General features: G+C 60.6%; 2 protein-coding genes across 2 annotated transcripts; both read left to right on the top strand.

Annotated features, from left to right (window-relative positions):
• Window positions 1–21: 21 nt before the first annotated feature.
• Window positions 22–11,155, top strand: ZMYND10 (zinc finger MYND-type containing 10). The gene is made up of 12 exons (XM_033071868.2): window positions 22–121; window positions 632–740; window positions 1,252–1,368; window positions 2,438–2,491; window positions 2,581–2,733; window positions 4,715–4,803; window positions 5,091–5,191; window positions 6,474–6,646; window positions 6,938–7,063; window positions 8,807–8,928; window positions 9,140–9,265; window positions 9,875–11,155. Exons 1-12 carry the CDS (start codon window positions 27–29, stop codon window positions 9,957–9,959), a joined length of 1,350 nt encoding a protein of 449 aa, XP_032927759.1. The 5' UTR covers window positions 22–26; the 3' UTR covers window positions 9,960–11,155.
• Window positions 11,156–11,248: 93 nt separating this feature from the next.
• On the top strand, window positions 11,249–16,722 carry RASSF1 (Ras association domain family member 1). Its single transcript, XM_033072008.1, has 6 exons — window positions 11,249–11,498; window positions 12,571–12,692; window positions 14,892–14,996; window positions 15,073–15,361; window positions 15,742–15,857; window positions 15,964–16,722. The coding sequence occupies exons 1-6, from the start codon at window positions 11,249–11,251 to the stop codon at window positions 16,108–16,110; spliced, it is 1,029 nt and encodes a 342-aa protein (XP_032927899.1). The 3' UTR covers window positions 16,111–16,722.
• Window positions 16,723–17,017: the final 295 nt, after the last annotated feature.

The raw sequence follows: 17,017 nt of genomic DNA, 5'->3' as shown, positions 1-17,017 counted from the left end.
GTCGTTGCCACAGCGACGCGGACGCCATGGCCGCCGTGCCCGGCCCGCTGCCACCCGCCGAGGCCGAGGCGCTGGTGCGGGCCCTGCAGGGCTCCGAGCTGCGGGACATCGGCGGTCAGGGGTGCGGGGACACGGCCACGGGGTGTCCCCGGGGTGTCTGTGGGGGGAGAACATGAAAAAGGGACTTTAAATTTGGGGGGTCCCCTTTGAGGCTGTGGGAGGATAGGAGGCGTCCCAGTTTTGGGGCTTTTCCAGTGGGGCTAAGGAGGGGTTCCAAGAAGGTGTTGGGTAGAGAGGAGTCAGGGTAGGGTGGGGTGAGAGAAAGGGCTGCAATTCAGGAGCATTCCTGGAAGGACTGGGAGAGATTGGAGGGCCCCGGGTGAAGGGGGTGAGGAAGGGTCCTGGATCCGAGGGTCTGTGTAGGTAGGGGTGATGGAGAGGCTGCCTCTGCTTCTGTGGTGTCCTCAGTAAGGATGTTGCAGCAGGAGGGCAGGGTGTCCCAGTGGAGCTGCAGCCCCAGGCTCAGAGCACACTGTGGGGTCACAGGAGCAGGTTTCCCTGCACAAGGGACCCTCACAGACCCAGTGGCCAGAGGTCTGTGGCACTGATGTCCTCGCTGGCTGCCCCACAGATGGCTTCGGCAGCACGAGTATGTGGAGAAGCTCAACATGCATGGCATCCTGAGTGCCTCAGTGGGCCAGGAGCAGCTCCTCACCGAGCTGCTGGTCACCCATGCCAAGGTGAGCCTCCCTGGGTGCAGCAGTGAACCCCATGCTGAGCCTTAAGCCTCTAGCTGGGCTTGTCCTTTGGGCAGTGTGCAATTTTGGAATAAAATGTTGGAGAATCTGTTGTGTTTCTGGAAAAGATGTTTGACTGGTGATGTGCCAGTTTTGTTTTTTAAAAAAATTAAAGGTCAAGCTGTGGTATTTCTACTTGCTGGTGTCTGGTTTCTCTCTTGGCAGTTGTTTTGGTCTGCTTCATGCACCAGCCCCTCTGGTTGCAGAGGGTCCCAGCCCCAGGGTGTGAGATTGCCTGGACCTGCCCAGCTCCTTGGGGTCGCCTTCCCCCTGTGCACCCCAGGGCTCTGCCCTGCTGCGAGAAGCTGCTTACTTCTCAGTTGAAGGAATACAGAGTGTGCCCCAAGGCCACCCTCTTCCCTGGCTGACTCCATTGTGGCTGACCATTAGCAAAATGGTTCCCTCTGCACCAGTGGTCTGAAAGGCTTCACTTCCCCATCCCTTCCCTGTCTAGATTCCTGTTCTCATTGGGGAGCTGATCTCTGTGGAGATCTGGAAGCACAAGATCTTTCCTGTGCTGTGCCGGCTGGAAGACTTCAAGCCAAGAAGCACTTTCCCCATCTATGTGGTGGTGAGTAGAGAGGGCGGTAGGAATGAGCCTGCAAAGGGGTCAGGCACAGCTGTGCTTGAAAATAAATGTCACCCTGAAGGTTTTGCCTCTCAGCAGGCTGAGGTGGGCAGTGGGACACAGTGGGAAGTGCCTGGTTTCCCAAAACCTGTTTTGCCCGTGCCCTTGCCCCCAGGAGGGACAGGGACTCACTCCCAGGGAAGCTTGGCTTTGTGGAGAGCTGCCCCCTCTCTAATCCCACACAGGGCCTTGCAGGAGCTGGGTGGAGCAAAAGCCATTCCTGGAGGCAGCTGTGCTCCTGGCTTATGGCTCCCAGCACTGCCCCTGCTCCCAGGCACTGATACCCCTGGGGTTTTTTCCCCACTCTGAGCACTGTTTTTATCTAGCCTGAGAGTCGCTAGGGTTACATATCTCTGGGTTAACAAAAATGTAGCTTTTTCTTATTGAGCTCCTGGGACCAGTGGTCCCTTGGGCCATTCTTGGCAAGGGAATGATCTCCAGATGTGGGCTTCCTTGCAGAGGGATGCAGCCCTTGACCTAAGGGAAATCTGCCTGAGGCTTGGAAGTTTTAACCCATTTTCAGTCCAGGGTAACACCTTGCTGGGGCAAAGTGGCTATTCCCTGAGCAGCCAATTGCCTCAGGGCTGGTATCCCGTGGCTCCCAGTCTGAGGCAAGGCTGTCTGCCTCATTCCCAGGGCTGGGAGAAGCACAGCCATGCAGAGCACTGTCCTGGCTCAGGCACTGGCTCTATGCTGGTCCCAGAGCCTGCAGCTTTCCCGAGGGCAGTGGTTCTCCTGTCCCTGCAGCACAGGCAGGGCCCTGAAGAGCCTTGCCTGCTGGAAAGTGTGGCTCTCCATTGGCATGTTGGAGTATGACAGGCATGTCAGCATAAATATTGATATGAACTGCATGAACTGGAGTTGTTTGAAGGTTGCATCACTTGTATTCTTCTCTTGGAGTGGTTTTTGGCCACATAAGCAGCTTCTCAGAAGAGCCCTTTTCCCTGTCCCAGTGGCCATGTCCCTGGTGCTGCTCCACTGTTACCTCACTCCTGCCATTCTTCTCCCACAGCTGCACCATGAAGCCTCCATCATCAACCTCCTGGAGACAGTGTTCTTTTATAAGGTGAGAGACAGTTTTTCCTCAAGTGGAAAGCATCTAGGGGTGGAAGACTGTGCACACTGACCCTGTGTGAAACCCTTGTCATTGTGCAGGAGATCTGTGAGTCAGCAGAGGACAGCATTCTGGATTTGATTGATTATTGCCACCGCAAACTGACCCTGCTGGCAGCTCGGAGCACCAAGGCACAAGCAGTGACCTCAGCAGAGCTTCGTGCTGAGCATCTGGCCAGCCCCTCATCCATGCAGGTGAGGAGCAAGTCCTGTAGTTCCCTGGGGACATGTGTGGTGAAGAATGGGGCAGCCTGCAGAGGCACAGGGAGGCCTTCCCATGGGTTGCAACCCTGGCACCTCCTGCCCACCTCAGAGGGTGTCTGGTGCTTTTCTATGCCTGTGACTGCATCCACCCCCCTCCACGCTGCAGCCTGGCTTCTGCCATGTCTGGTGCCAGTCTGAGGCATCCTGCAGGACATGCTCAGAGCTCTGGAGTGGGACATGCTGGAGAGTTGATGGGTAAAATATTCAGCAGAGGGGTTTGGCCATTTGCTGTTGCTCTTGGAAGCTGTGTGGATATCTCTCCATGAAGTCTGGGAAGCCACCCTGGGTCAGGCGGCCACTGTACTCAGCCAGGGTTAACCATGAGAGAGTTCTCCTAACAGTCAGGAATTGTTCTCATGTGCTTCCCCCATCTCCTTTATTCTCTGATAAATACCTCCTCTGACCTGGTCTGAACCAGCAGTGATCCCAGAGCTTTCCCAGTCAGGTGTTCCCAGGCTGCCACACTCACACCTTCCCAGAGCAAGAGTTGTCTTTGCCTCTGGTGCTTCTCAGCACCTGGAACTGCACATCAGGAGGAGTATCTGGAAGAGCAGAGTTAAAGGGAGAGCCTGAATCTCCCTCGCCTCCATCCTTTGGCTTGTTGCCCAAGCACATACTTCTCTTTCAGAAAAGGGAAGGAAGTGGAGGGATCTGGAGCACAATAGGGATGTTTTCCAGGAAATGTTTTCCCAGCTGGGGAGGGGAAGGGGGTGTCTCTGTTACTGCTTTGACACAAATTTAAAAACCCAGACCTTTTCTAGCCAATAGGGTTCTCAAAAGCTCTCATCTCCCAGGGAGCCTGGTTTCCTCTGATTCATTCCAGCCTCTCTTGATTCTGTGTTCAATGACCCCTGTGAAAAAGCTGTTCCTGCCATCTCCTGTGTTGGGAGCCTGCTCTGCTTTGGAACTGTGTATGGTGGTAACCCCTGTTCTGTTGGCCCCTCGAAGCACAGGCAAAAGATAATCTCTGTCTCAAGGCAGCAGAGGTGAGGTCTGGATACAAGGAGGAGCTGTAGGACAAACCTCACTTGGGCAGTTTGGAGAGGGAGGAGGCAGGGAAGAGCCCACAAGACTCTCTCAGTAACTTGTGGGGCAACCACCACAGGGAGCACAGAGCGGCTTACCACAGAAATCTGGAAGGCAACTGTTGCAGTGGCTTCAGAGAAATACAACAAGATGAGGTCAGCGCTCTGCACACCAAGTGTGAGCTGCATCTGGAACTGGAAAGAAGTTCTGCCTGAGCCAGGGAGAAGGACTTGGCGCCTCTCAGAATGGCCCTTGCCATGGTCTTGAAAGAGGCTGAGTCAGAGGGCGGTGAGGCTGTCACGGGGGATGAGTGGGGTGTCCATGCTGTCTGCAAAGGGAGGCTGGAGAGCCTGGCACAGCTGTGGGCTGGGATAACCACAGGCAGATATTCTAGCTGGTTGTTCCCAGTCTGGAGGGAAGAGGCAGATCCAGGAGGGGTGGTCACAGGACTGCAGCTGCACCAGGGCCAAGTTTCTCCTTCCTCCTCCTTCTCTGCTTCCTCTTCTGATCATGCAGCTTCCCCCTCCTTCAACCCTCACAGGTCTCCACAGGTCCACGGGCCATAAGATGGTCCCAGAAAGGGAGAGAGGCAAAAATTGGGAGTAGCCTCTTTCATGGGGTGTTCTTGTGCAGGACCACTGCAGGCAGTAGCCACCCACAACCAGTTAGGGGCAGGGGCATGAGGGAAGAGCAGCTGTGGGCTGCAAACACTTCTGTGACTGTGCTGGCAAACAGGCAGTGATGGCACAGTAGAGACAAGACACTGTTTTTCAGGGCTCTGTTTTCCTACCCAGACTGTGGTTACCAGTATAGTCAACAGTCTGCCTCCCTGTAGCTCCTGGAAAATGGGGCCTGAAATCCCAAGGCTGATCCTATCCCTCCACAGGAGCTGCAGAAGCAGGCAGAGATGATGGAGTTTGAGATTTCCCTGAAGGCCCTGTCTGTGCTGCGGTTCATCACTGACCAGGTGGACAGGTAGGTGCCCAGGAGCAGCAGAGGATGTGGCCAGCTTTCTGGATGGGATTCCTGTGGGTTGCAGTGGTGCCTGGACCCCTTTCAGCAGCTGGCTGTGTCTACAGTGGCAGTGGCACTGTGCCCTGGGAGGCAAACACAGCAGCACTCCATCCTGCTTCATGGTACCCCTGGGAACTCGGATCATTGTTTCTTTCCTGCCTCTCCCAGTTGCCTCAGGGAACATTTGTAGTTACAAATTCTGGCATTAATCTGCAAGTGCCTCTTCTCCCATTCTGTCTTATCTCCAGTCTACCCCTGAGTGCAGTGACACGAATGCTGAACACCCACAACCTGCCCTGCCTCCTTGTTGAGCTGGTGGAGCATTGCCCCTGGAGCTGTTGGGAAGCAGGTATGGATCATGCCTCATGGTCTCTGGGGCACCATGGTGCTGTGCTGGGATGTGTGTGCATCCACTGAGGAATCTGCTGTAGGAGCCCTTGCAGAGCTGTTCCCCCTCTACCGTCCCCTCCAGCTCCTCAGTGCTCCCTGCCTGAAGCTGTTCAGCTCGACAGCAGCTGCAGCACAGCTGGGCTGGGGACCCAGCAATGCTCCCAAAAGCTAATCTTCACACAGGGCTAGGTCTCTTCTGAGTGATCACAGCCAGCACTGGAGTGTAGAACCTCTGCCAGCCCCATGTGCTCCTCTGAGGAGTCTTCTGGACACAGAAAGACCAGAGTGACTGTCCCAGCTTCTCTGCACCTTTTGGGGCAGCACTCATTAGAGCCAGACGTGGTCTCTGCCAGGCAGCAAGCATTGCCCTGATTCTGCTGCTGCTCCCTGAGCTTCCCTCTTGCCAAAGGCCTCTGATCAGGCTGTGCCCATTGACCATCATACCCCACCTCTGCAGCCAGGCAGGGCTCCCACAGCCTCCCACTGCCTGCCCTGTGGTGGGGCACAGCCCGGCCGTGGGAACCCGCGCTGCCCCAGCCCTGCACGGCACTCACAGCGGGGGCAGGGCAGGAAGAGCTCTGGGAAGCACGTGGCTGTGCCTGCCGAGAGCAGCCCGCTGCATGCGGGAGCTTTCCTCCTTCCTCCAGCCACCTAACACATCCCTTCTCCCTGCCTGTGTACTCGGGGTGTGAGAGGGAGCTTTGATCCAGGGCCCTGAGGGAGGGATAGGAAAGAGACAAGCACGAAGGCATTTCCAGGCTGTGCAGATGCAGAGTCACATCCTGCTCCGTCCCCTAGAGTCACACAGTAGCTGTTGGAGCTTGTTTTGTCATATCTGTTATATTTATGCTGCTTCTGGCTTTGCCTGGAAGAGGACACTGGAGAAGATTGGCCATGCTGGTAGCCCAAAATGGGTCTTTCCAGCCACTGTTGTTGCAGCATGGGCTCCTCCACTGCCCACCAGTGCTCTACACTCCTGGCCAAGTACAGAGGCAGATGTCTCAGAGATCTTTCTGTTCCTTCCACAGCACTATTGGTTTAATACATGTCCTTTCTGCTTTTCATGCTCTATAATATTTTGCCTGAGTGTCAAGTAGGCTGCTATGTGGAGCAAGGGGTGGGGAAACTGAGGCAGGCAGAAGCAGAGGATGAAGTGAGGCAGTGAGCCCAGGCCAACATCCCCCCTCCGAGCTGTCTTCTCTCAGGCAGCACTGTGTCTCCCTGGTTCTTCTGTCCCTCAGGCAAGCTCAAGAAGTTTGAGAATGGCACATGGCACGTGATACCCCCTGAGGACCAGGTAAAGATGACCAAACTTGATGGACAAGTGTGGCTTGCCCTCCTCAACCTCCTGCTTAGTCCTGAGTGCCAGCACAAATACCGCTTCGATGGCTTCAACAAGAGCCAGCTCCTCAAGGTAGGACCCTGCAGCACAAAGGCCCTGGGCCCTTGCCAGCCCTGGGCACCTCCAGATATCTGTCCCCATCCTCACTGTGGGCTCCGAGGAGCCAGTGGTGTGAGAACAGCAAGTCTGTCACTGTAGCAGCAGCAGCAAAGCTTGTGTTTGGGAGTGCACCTTGTGAGACCCTTATTGGCCTCTCTGCCACTGCCCCTCAGATCCCTGCTCTTGCCCTGCTGCATCCCCAGCTCTGACTCCCTTGTCATGACCTCTTTCCTTTCACTCTTCTCTCTCCTTCCATGGCCACAGCTCCGTGCATTCCTGACAGACGTCCTCATTGACCAGCTGCCCAACCTGGTGGAGATGCAGAGATTTCTGAGTTACCTTGCAGTGACAGAGCCTGCTCCCCCCAGAAAGGATCTCATCCTGGAGCAGGTATCCTGTGGCTTTTCCTTCACCTCTACAGCCACTCTGGTTTAAGCCTGATAGCTCCCTATCCCTTTTGTATTCCACCAAGCTCAGCTCTGGAATGATAATGCCCTGGAAAAGCAGGCAAGTGCCCATTTCAGTTACACCCTTATTGCCAGCAAAGCTGCCTGTGTCTGACATGAGAGCCTTGTCCTGCCCTGCAGTGGCCAAGCAATCACATCTAAATGCATAAATGCTGGGTTATAAACAGCTCTCCAGGTCACACTGAGCCCCTGGGATGGCAGCTGCGTGAGAAAGATACAGACAATGGCTTGTTTTGACAATTAACTCTTCATTTGACAGATCAGTGTTTTCCTATTCAATTCTGGACTCTCCAGGGAAGTCCCCTTTCACAGCACGGGTCTGAGGCTGCTTGGCACACTGTGTACAGAGGGACATCATGATCTGATGATAGAGTCTGGAGTTAAACTGGTCCCAGGCGGTGTCTGGGCCTTTGGGAGTTAGGCCATAAAGGTTTTTAAACAGCCAAGAGGTTCCTGGAGGTTTTAATCCATGCAGTGGTAATCTCTGGAGAAAAGTGGTTTTGTGTGTTTCTGCTGCCTTCTTGTGAGATGAGGGGAGAAACTGAGTGTGGGGGCAGATCTGCAAAGAGGCTGCTGAGAAGAACTGGGAGCACAGAGCCTTTTCCCCACTGCCAGAGGCTTCCACACCACTTCCTAGAGGAGATAGGTATATTTGGCAGTGGCTGTCTGGGCTGTCCCCAGTGAGAGCACAATGTTCCCATTGCAGCTGGCTGTATGGCCTGGGAAGAGGGTGATGTGCCGTCAGAGGTGGCTGTGGTGAGCTGGAGGCATGGCCCATCCTGGGAGCTGGAGCTGGGGAAGCCGCAAACTGGCAAGCTGAGCTGTTGGGGCTGGGGATGGCAGTAGGGCAGAGGTGGACATGGCTTCATGCCACATGCCTTGACTGCCAGCATGTTGGTGGCACGGTGACAAGCAGCTGCCACGCTGGGGACCTCCTCCAGCCCTCACCCAAGTCACTGCTCATCTCCATAGCTCTGTTTTTGTACCAGTGCTGCTCCTGCCCCTGCCAAGGGCTGGGGCTGAGCCCAGGGGAGCCAGCGGGAAGCACAGACATGGGCTCTCTGCTCTGCCCAGAGAGTCTTGAACTCACTCCTTGTTGCTGAGCCAAGCTAAGGAAAGGCCTTTTTCCATTTGGCTGCTCCCAGAGCAACCTCCTCCCCTTCCTTGGCTATTTTTACTCTGCTGGAGAAGGCAGCGCTGTTTGAAGCGGTATCATCCACTCCAGAGCTTGAACTCAGTGCACTGCTCTTGGCTGGGATGGTTCCTTTTGCACTGGCCAGCCCTTCCCCGGGTGTTCATCTTCAGGGAAGTGACGAGCGGAAAAATCTGCTCAAACGGCTCTGGAGCACGGGGTTCATGCTGCTGCCACGCACTGGGTGCTGAGATCCCAGGGCTTTCTTTTCAGCAGCCCAGGCCTCAAGGCTGAACACTCATTCCCAGCTGGACCCCAAAGGTTTTGCCTTGTTTCATCTCAGTGCCCACTGGCAAGTGGATCTTTCCCCTCCGTGTACCCAAACGCACACCCTGACACCCTCTGCACCTCTGCCTCTGCTTGCCCTCCTGGAGGGCCATGCTTCTTGTGCCCAGGGCTGGCTGCCTTCTCCCCACACCAAAGCACTTTCTTTAGGCTGTTAGCACTCTTCCTCCTTCCTCTTCTTCCTACCAGGTTCCTGTCATCCGGGACCATATCCTCAAGAAAAACTCAGGGAAGTGGGAGGCCATTGCCAAGCACCAGGTGAAGCATGCCTTCAGCCCCACTGAGGAGGAGCTGAAGCTCCAGGCACGCAGGTGAGACCCTGGTACAGGTATGCAGAGGGCCCAATATGGTAGGCAGTGGGGCCAATATCCCCATTAGCAGGGCTAGAGCTCAGCACTGGAAGGACAGAGGGGTCAGTGGCACTGACTGGAGAGGTCCCCTCAGTGACAGCGTGCAAGAGGGACAGCTCACAGCCAGTCAGCAGTTCCCTGTAAGCAGCCTCACCCTTCTCTGCCTGCACAGGTGGGCACAGACCTACAGCCTGGACATGATGGAGGCTCTGGCCCCTGACAAGCCTCGCTGCAGGGTGTGTGGTGTAGAAGCAGCCAAGCGCTGCTCTCGCTGCCGGAACGAGTGGTACTGCACACGGTAAGGGAGCCCTGCCACCCCCTTGGGGCCCCTGCAGCCCCTCAATGCTCCCCAGAGCACCACAGATCTCACTGGAGAATGCTGTGGAAGGGCCAAGGAAAGCCAGGGGTCCCACTGCTGCTCAACACCACTAGCTCTCTGCTGGCCACATACCTCTCCTAATCTTGTGGGGAGGCTGATGTGCTGGGCTGCTGGTGGAGGAGGTGCTGGTGAGGGCTGTGTTGCAGCTGTGAGGTGCTGAGCTGCCTCTGCCCACAGCGGCAGCAGTGACAGGTTGGGTTTTCCGTGGTGACACTGTCTCCTTCCTCTCCTCCTTGGTGAGGCAGGAGTAGGAAAGTACCCATGACCCTGTGGGTGCAGGTGACAGGCTGGGATGTGGCAGCTGGGACGGTGGCAGTAAATTAAATCTCTGGTCCTGAACCATCTGGCAAGGTCTGGCATTAAACCTTCTTAACCCCCAGGACTGGGGCTGCATCCACCCCCCCTCTTGGTCTAATGCTGGGCTATGTCAGCTTTCCCACAGCTCCCAGAAGGAAGGGGTGCTGCTTTGCCCCCAGGGATGGATGGCTGTGGCTCCACTGCCCCTGACAGCAGCTTCCCCCTCTGCAGGGCATGCCAGGTCCAGCACTGGCAGAAGCACAAGCCTGCCTGCAACCTGATGGCCGAGGTGTCGAGGAGTGTGGATGACCTGTAAGTGAATTGGTGTCTGGCATCTGGCCCGTGGCTCAGAGGCAGAAATTCCCCCAGTGTGCAGCCCACAGCTGGAAAGAAGCTGGCAAAGGCCCCTTCTGCCTGCTCTCTGCTCCAGGCAGCACTAGCCAGGGTCAGCCTCTCCTCTCCCACTACCCCACCATGCTGCCTTCTCCAATAAACCTCCCTTTATAGAATCCCACAGCTGCTTGGCTTCTGGTTTTTCTCTCTTAGCTGAAGATAACAAACTGCTTCCTCCCCTCCCTTCCACACAGTAAAGAGGCATGTGTGTATTTTCACGTGTTCAACAATAGAAATCCCAGAGAACCCGAAAAAGCCTATAAGGCTGTGGTTACCTTACTGCAGCTGGAGAGGGAAGGGAGTGAGCAGGCCTCTATGCCACCTCGTACCATTGTTAAAGCAGCGTGGGGAGGAGAGGATGTGGTTTGCACGAGAATTTTGCTGTGAGAAAGAGTTTCTTGGGTATATGTCATCTCCCACCTTGCAGGGACTATTCACCCCATTTCCTCTCCCTTGAAGTGATGATGTTAGCACCCAGGGCTTGGCCCCCTGGCCACCAGCATTACCAGTAAAGAGGGTTTACTGGTGGGGATGCCTTGGGGTGCATCTCCACCTCTCACTGCTCAGCAGCTGCTGCAAAAGGGCTAGAGCCTTGATCTGAGCACAGCTGGGAAAGGTTGGCCATGTCCTCTTTCTGATGGGGTACCAGAGAATCCCTGACACATTAAACAGGCTTTGCACCAGGGCTGCTGCTGCAGGAGCCACGACAGCAGGCAGGAAACCATCTCGGTCCAGCTGCAGCCCCAGCTGAGCAGCCCGTGCTCGGAGCTCAACAAACTCACCCCAAACCCAGGCTGCACGTCCAGGGCTGCAGCCAGCAGGAGCAGAAACACTCTCCGTAGGTCTCCATCTGCTTCTTACCCGCTGCCAGGGATGCCTCCAACCCCTTCCCCACCGGGAAACTGAGGCAGGGAGCGGAGTTTGTCCCGCTCCTGCGAGGAGAGGCAGAGAAAGCGGAGCGGCTGCAGCGGACCCCCCCTTCCTCCGTGGAGGCTCCAGGAATCTCATCCCCGCCTCCAGCCCGCCCCGCCGGGCTCGCCTGGACTGGAGTTGGTGATCGGGACCCCGGGGCATTGCTCCGTTTCCCCCACCTCTCCTGCCTCAGTTTCCCCGCGGTTCCCCATCGGGGCGGCCCCTCCCGGTCCCCGCCCCGGCCCCGGCTCGATGCCGGCCCCCGCCCCGCCACCGAGCAGCGCCCGCGGCCGCCGGGCCATGGAGCTCATCGAGCTGCGGGAGCTGCAGCCGGAGCCGCGGCCGGGCCGGGGCCGCCTGGAAAGGGCTAACGCGCTGCGCATCAGCCCGGCCCGCCGGCCCGGCCCCGGGGCGCATCCCGACCCGCGGCTGACGGCGGCACCGGGCGCCGGGCACCGCTTCGAGCCGCGGCGCCGCGGGCTGCACACCTGGTGCGATCTCTGCGGGGACTTCGTCTGGGGCGGCGGCAGGAAGAGCCTCCAGTGCCGCCGTGAGTACCCCGCCGCGCCGCGGGCCCCCGCACCCCCGCCGCCGAGCACCCCCGCCAGCTCCGGCCGTCCCGCCACTCGGCTTCCTCCGCACTGAGCACCCCCAGCGAGCACCGGCTATCCCGCCACCGGGCACCCTCGCCACTGGGCATTCCCATCGGGCATCCCACCAACCGGGCACCCTCGCCACTGGGCATTCCTATCGGGCATCGGGCATCCCACCAACCGGGCACCCTCGCCACTGGGCATTCCCATCGGGCATCCCACCAACCGGGCACCCTCGCCACTGGGCATTCCCACCGGGCATCCCACCAACCGGGCACCCCTACAGGACACTGAACATCCTGGTAGTAGGCAACCCCACGGAGCACCATGTGTCCCACCACAGGGCATGGGTTTCCCAGCACCAGGCATGCTACCGCCGTGCACCCCCCCACCAGTGGTACAAAGCTGCCATCGGGCACCCCCATGGGCCCACGACCATCCTGGTAGTGAGCCCCCTCACCAGCTGTCCCACCACTGGGCTCAGGCACCCCAGCACCAGGCACCTCCACCAGGCACCAAACATCCCATCACCGGGCTGGGTACAGGTGTCTCAATACTGATTACCCCCACCAGGCGTCCTGGTACCATGCACTTCCATTAAGCTGGGCATCACCATTCTGGGCAGCTGCACCAGGCACTGGGCCTCTGGGCACCAGGAACTACCATCAAACACTGGACACCCCTGGACTGGGCACCTGCATCAGGCACAGGGCAGCCCCATACAGAATACTCTCACCCAGCACCACATATCCCTGTATTGGGTACCTGCACCAGGTACCAGGTATTCCAGCACTGGCCATGAGCATCCCAGTAGCAGGCACTGAGCATGCCACGCTGGCCAGCCCAGCAGGGAGCACAGGCACAGTGGCCCCAGCTATGTCCCATGCTGGTGCTGCCCCTGAGCCCCTGGGAACAGCATGAGCAGACAGCCGACACTGTCACCACATGCCAGCCCTTGTTCCACCAGTGCCCTGACCCTGACAGCCACGCTGTACACACTGGTGACACTGCTCTTGTCTCTGTCCCCAGACTGCAGCTTCACCTGCCACTACCGGTGCAGAGCCCTGGTGCGGCTGGACTGCAGTGGCCCCCCAGGTGCTGGTGATGAGGACGATGGCAACGAGCAGGTGTTGGAGAAGGACACCAACGTGGTAGGGCCTGGGCCTGTCTGTGAGAGAGAGTTTGGGCAGGGGTTGCAAACCTGGGGGCTGTGCTGGGCTGGGGGGGGCTATGCTGGGCTGTGCCATGTGAGGCCATGTCGTGGCATGCCAGGCTGTGCCATGCCTTGCTCGGCTGGGCCTAGCTGAGCTGAGCTGTGTGAAGCTGACATGCCAGGCTCTGCCATGCCATGGTGGGCTGTGTCAAGCCTTGATGGACTGCGCTTCGCTGGGCTGGGCTGGGCTGAATGAAGTCGTGCCATGTGCTGTGTCAAGCCAGGCTGTACTGTGCTTTGGCGAGCTGTGCTGTGCCCGTGCCGCGGTGCCCGCACCGCACCGTGCCGAGCTGAGCCGAGCTGAGCTCAGCCGGGCAGAGCTGTGTCCGGGCGGGCGCGGGTGAAGTCACCGCCGGAAGCGGGGCCGCCGCGCCGCCCCCGGCCCGCGTCACCCCAACGGCCGGGGCGGGGCAGGGACGGGGACCGCGCTGAGTCGGGAGCGGGGCAGGGCGCGGTAGACGCTGCGTCGAACCGAGCCGGGGCAGGAGCGCGGGAGGACTGGCCTGAGCCGAGTGGGAACCGAGATCGGAACCGCGATCGCGATAGCGACCGGGCTGAGCCGAGCGGAACGGCGATAGGGATCGGGCGAAGCTGAGCCGAGACTGAGACTGGGACCGGGCGGAGCCGAGTCGGGAGTGAGAGGGGGACTAGGCACAGCAGAGCCACAATAGGGACCAGGACCGAGCGGAGCCGCGCCGGGCCAAGGGCCGGGTTGAGCGGAGCCGGGCCAAGGACCGGGAGCGGGCTGAGCCGAGCCGGGAACGGACCGAGCCGGGTCCCGGCCCGGGGGCCGGCCGGGCTGGCGCGGGGCCGGGCGTGCCCATGTGCCCGCCGGCCCGGCGGGGCTGCGGGGCGGGCGGGCCGGACCGTGCCCTCCGCCACCCCCGCCGTGCCCTCCGCCACCGCCGCCGTGCCCGTGACTGCGGCGGGGCCCGGCGGGGCCGGGGGCTGCGGGGCGGCGGCGCTGGCGCTGCGGCGGGGCGGCGCGGGGGGCACGGGGGGCAGCACGGCCAGCAGCGGCTACTGCAGCCAGGAGGACTCCGACTCCGAGCCTGAGCTCTTCTACACCGCCCGCACCTCCCTCGGCCGCCGCCCGCGCCGCCGCCAGGTCGGTCCCGGGGTGTGACGTCATGGGGGGACACGGGTGACGTCATCGGGACACATTTTCCCCGGACTGGGTGCTGGGGAACAGGCGAGGGTGGGCTTGGTGCATAGGGAAAACTAGAGGTGTGGGTGGTCTTTTCTTGTAGGAGAGCTTGTCCCTGCTGTGGGGCTAGAGTGGGGTCAAGCATGGCCATGCCGTGGGACACGGTGGCCCTGGCAGGTTGAGTGTGGGGTGAGCCATGCACCCTGGGGTGAGTGGGGTTTCTCTGCCTGGCACGGGCACCCGAAGGTCCCTCAGGACTGGAGCTGTTCTCAGCTTTGGGGGTACCGGGACAAACTGCCCGGGGAGCTTCACAGCTGTCCCTATCCTGCAGGGAGCCCCACAGGGTCCGGCAGTGCCTGCATGCTATGGGGTGGCTGTCAGGGCTGGGAACCCCTCAGTTCCATGGGAACACGTGTAGCGCTGTGTGGCAGCTCCGCAGCCCGTGTAAATACTCATTAGTGGGTGCCAGTGGCAGGGACGCCGAGCCAGGACGCTCGGTCCCCCGTGTGTGGGGCCAGCACTTTGAAGTGGGGTGCCGGCGGCAAGGGCGGGCTGCACCCCCAGCCCGGCTCTCCTGCCTCAAATCTCAGGCAGGGCGAACCCGCGGGCGCAGAGCCTGCCCAGACGTCCTGGTGCCGGGCTGGCGGCTGCCGGCGCTCTGCCTTGGGGACGCCTCTGTGATCTGGGGCGCCGGGAGGGGACGCTCGGCTCCGGGCGTCCTCGCAGTCCGCTCACACAGCCCTGCAGCCCCAGGGACGGGCGCCTGGGGGGCGGCCGGTGCCGGTGTCCCCGGAGCAGGGCTGGGGCCGCGGTGAGCTCAGCTGTCCCCGGCACAGCCCAGCTCAGCGCCAGCCGGGCTGATGCAACCCCGCGCAACCGCTCGCGCATCTGCCGGAGCTTCGGGGTGGGCTGGGGACCGGCGGGACACCGAGGCAGGCGGGACGGTCCCGCCCGGTCTCAGTGCCGCTCAGCCCGGCTGCTGTCACGCAGGATGAGCCCAGCGAATGGGAGAAGACAGAGCTGGACCAGGCGCAGGTGGAGCAGCGGATCAAGGAGTACAACAGCCAGATCAACAGCAACCTCTTCATGAGCCTGGTATGGGGTCGGCACAGGGCCGGGGGGGGTCACGGTGCCCTGCCCTGACCCCACTGACCCCACCGGTGTCTCGCAGAACAAGGACGGCTCCTACACCGGGTTCATCAAGGTGCACCTGAAGCTGGTTCGCCCTGTCTCGGTGCCGGCCACCAAGCGGGTCCCCACCCTGCAGGCGGGGCGGCCACAACCCCAGGGGGTGAAGCGCCGAACGTCCTTCTACCTGCCCAAGGGGACCGTCAAGCACCTGCACATCCTCTCACACACCCGTGCCAGCGAGGTCATCGATGCCCTCCTCCGCAAGTTCACCGTCATCGACAACCCCCGCAAGTTCGCCCTCTTCGAGAGGTCTGAGAAGGATGAACAAGGTAATGCCCCTGTGACCTTGTCCTCGCAGCTGTGGCCGTGTCCCTGTATTGTCAGTTTCCCCTGGGTGGTGGCAGTTGCCTGGTGGTGATGTCCCCAGGGTCCCTCGTGGTGGCAGCATCCCCATGGCAGTGGTGTCCCCTGTGGTGGCAGTATCATGGCAGTGGTGTCCCAATTAGGTTGAAGCATCCCCTTCGTGGTGGCATCCCTGGAGCAGTGATAGCCCCCTTTAGTGACAGTGTCCGTGCAACATGAACGTGTTCCCCATGGCAGCAGGGCTGTCCCTGTGTGGTGATGTCCCCATAGTACCAGCATCCCCGTAGCAGCAGTGGTGTCCCCATAGTGGCAGTGTCTCCGCGGTGACACCTGGCCGCTGTTGCAGTGTACTTGCGGAAGCTGGGTGATGACGAGCAGCCCCTGCGGCTGCGGCTGCTGGCCGGCCCTAGCGAGAAGGTGCTGAGCTTCATCCTGAAGGAGAACGAGACCGGAGAGGTGAACGTGAGTGCGGGGACGGGGAGGGGGCTGGCACCCGCATTGCCCGGCGAGGTGGCCACGGGGGCACGCTGCAGGTCCCCGTTGCGATGGCAGCCCCTTATGTCTGCAGTGGGACGCCTTCACGCTGCCGGAGCTGCACAACTTCCTGCTGATCCTGCAGCGGGAGGAGGAGGAGCACTTGCGGCGGCTGCGGCACCGCTACGCGCGCTGCCGCCAGAAGATGCAGGAGGCGCTGGCCACGCGCACGCCGGGGTGACCGCGACGCTCGCACCCGAGGCCAGCCGGAGCAGCAGGAGTCTCGCCCGCCGGCGGGTGGGGGCACCAGGGAGGGGGGTGGAACGGGGCACCACGGACCCACCGGGCTGTCAGCCCCCATGGGGCTGGCCCAGAGAGTGAGGGTTCCTGTGGGAGCGAGAGTGAGTGTCATCCGAGAGTGTCATCAGGGAGCGTGTGTCCCCGGGGGAAACGAGTGTACCCTGGGGGATTGGGTGTCGCCAGGGGAGTGGGTGTCCCCAAGAGAGCGTGTGTCACCTGGGGGGAGCAAGTGTCACCTGGGGGAGTGAGTGTCCCCAGGGTGTTCCCAAGAGAGCGTGTGTCACCTGGAGGATTGGATGTCCCCAGGGGAGTGGGTGTCTCCAAGAGAGCATGTGTCCTGGGGGGAGTAAGTGTCACCTGGGGGATTGGGTATCCCCAGGGGAGTGGGTGTCTCCAAGAGAGCATGTGTCCTGGGGGGAATAAGTGTCACCTGGGGGATTGGGTGTCCCCAGGGGAGTGGGTGATATGGGGGGAGCGAGTGTCCCCGGAGAAGTGAGTGTCCCTGGGGAGAAGCAGGGCATCAAACACCAATAAAAGGCATCTTGGTGACGAGGCCTGGCCTGCGGTGTGTCCTTGGCGGAGCGGGCTGGAATGGGCAGGGACAGGATAAGAAGTCTCGCGGGTGTCGGCGGTGCCCACTCGTGGTGCGGGGTGGCGGCGGGACTCGAACCTGCGGCTCCCGCGCTGCCGGCGGGAAGGCGGGCGCGCCCCGCGCCGGTGTCACGTGACGCGGGCGCCGGAAGTGGCGCGGGCGGCGGCGCAGGCGGCGCTCGGTCGGTGTCGCCGGGCGGCTCCGGGCCGCCCCCGTCCCTTAACCCCCCCCCGGCCCCGCTCCCGCCGCCGCCGCC

This window comes from Catharus ustulatus, chromosome 13, assembly GCF_009819885.2.
Source record: "Catharus ustulatus isolate bCatUst1 chromosome 13, bCatUst1.pri.v2, whole genome shotgun sequence".
Lineage (NCBI taxonomy): Eukaryota > Metazoa > Chordata > Aves > Passeriformes > Turdidae > Catharus > Catharus ustulatus.
The sequence above is the reverse complement of the archived record's forward strand: the minus strand, read 5'-3'. Positions and strand labels throughout refer to the sequence as shown.